Source organism: Cyprinodon variegatus, unplaced genomic scaffold, assembly GCF_000732505.1.
Source record: "Cyprinodon variegatus isolate N-32 unplaced genomic scaffold, C_variegatus-1.0 Scaffold1728, whole genome shotgun sequence".
NCBI lineage: Eukaryota > Metazoa > Chordata > Actinopteri > Cyprinodontiformes > Cyprinodontidae > Cyprinodon > Cyprinodon variegatus.
The window spans coordinates 66,422-68,095 of NW_015152181.1; the positions used below are offsets into that span (position 1 = coordinate 66,422).

General features: G+C 47.6%; 1 protein-coding gene across 1 annotated transcript in view; it reads right to left on the minus strand.

The window, feature by feature from the left end:
* The window catches only part of carm1 (coactivator associated arginine methyltransferase 1), a 28,595-nt gene that overhangs the window by 6,567 nt on the left and 20,354 nt on the right, over positions 1-1,674 (minus strand). Inside the window, exons 8-11 of the mRNA XM_015404406.1 lie at positions 962-1,043; positions 796-881; positions 639-728; positions 422-559 (exon numbers count right to left, since the gene is read on the minus strand). Coding sequence (XP_015259892.1) covers positions 422-559; positions 639-728; positions 796-881; positions 962-1,043 — 396 coding nt within the window. The remainder of the gene's footprint in view (positions 1-421; positions 560-638; positions 729-795; positions 882-961; positions 1,044-1,674) is intronic.

The following is a 1,674-nucleotide window of genomic DNA, read 5'->3' on the forward strand; positions in this document are numbered from 1 at the left end:
TGATTCGTCGCCTGTCTGCTAAGCTCAAAACAACCGCGCCTGGCTTGACGGAGAAACCAGGAGAACAGCTGAGCATATTTATGACAGCGCACTTTTACTTTCGCCCTCTGGGGGGAGCCCTGCTGGAAAATCAACACCGGTTGCATAGTATACCTTTAATGTGGACAAGCATCAAAACTGCAGTTGCAGAAGCTTTTTTGCCGCTCAAAGCCCGTTTGTTGTGAACGTAGCATTGATCTAAAAATCTGAAAAGTGTGGCAGTCATTTTTTTGCCCATTTTAGTTTGTAGAGCAGCTAAAACCTGAACAGTTTGGATGCATTTTCCCGTCTAGCCACAGATCAGGTTGACAGAGACATGAAAAGGGCGTTTGGTGTCTGAGAAAGAAGCAGAAAGGAGCAGATGTTTCATTCATGGACGTACCTTTTGTTGGCCACCAGCAGCGCTGTCCCAGACAGAGTGTCCCCAGCTTTAGCAAACAGGGGCGACTGCAGCAGGCAGCGTACCTGGTACCAGTGGGTGAGCGGCTCTGTGGGTGCTGTGGACAGCCAGACGGTCATCCTAAAGGGAGGACGCACACAGGGAAACATTTGGACCTGGTTCCACCCAACGGCGGCGTCTCTGTGGTCAGCAGACTTACACTGATCCCATGAAGGCCACGTCGAACCAGAAGGCCAGGCCGTGCACCAGGCCTGAGTGCATCATGTGGAACTTGAAGGGAATCTCTATCCTAAGGAGCAGGAAGAGTCAGAAACAAGATGGTGGACACCTGCAGAGGGAGAAGACGAGGCACGTACCTGTAGAGATCTTCCTCTTTGGCCTCTAAGAAGTTCACTGTGTATTTGACAGACTTGGCCATCAGGATGCGGATATCGAAGGTGTCCTGCAGGGAAAACATCACAGCTTATATCACTGAGGACGCCAAACCATCAGTGACATCATCAGCTTGTGACCAATACGCACCACAATTGGCTGGCGGAAGTACTCGTCTACTGCGGCTCCTCGCAGGGCGGAGAGGTCCACGCCGTGGAAGGAGGGCTGATACCTGGGAGGGCGCCAACAGAGACGGGGTCACACTTAATCCCAGATTATTACCATTCAGCATGGAAGGAGGACGGTTTCAGCGTGACGGACTGAACCCTGCTCCCCCTATGACACCATGCAGCTTTGTGTTTGTTCTCTACTTAATGCAGGCAGGAAAATGCTGCATCTAGACACCAGGAGAAGGTGAGCAGAATTTGATGACTGGAATTAGTGACCACCAGAACATTAAGGCTGGTTCACATGAAGAGATGATCAGGTTATAGTTGTTCCATTTAGCAGGAGTGAGTTCAATGTTTAGTTTTACTGCCATTTTTATTTTTAAAGCTCATATTTATCACAACATTTTTAGTGACATAAACGTCTAGAAAATGAGATCCAGTCTGCAGAGAAACACCATTGGATTCACTTCTCACACTGCAAAATTGAGTTCTAAATAAGTGCATTTGTTTCTTGACTTGAGGCGGAAGGTGAGACATTTAAGACAATTTACATTTAAAATAAGAAAAAAAAAGTGCATAATATATAATTGTCTGAGTAGAATAGGAGGCAGATCTCTTAGTTCTCAGGCTCCTCTCCTGTGGAACCAACTACCAGTTTTAGTCCGTGAGGCAGACACCCTGTCTACTTTTAAG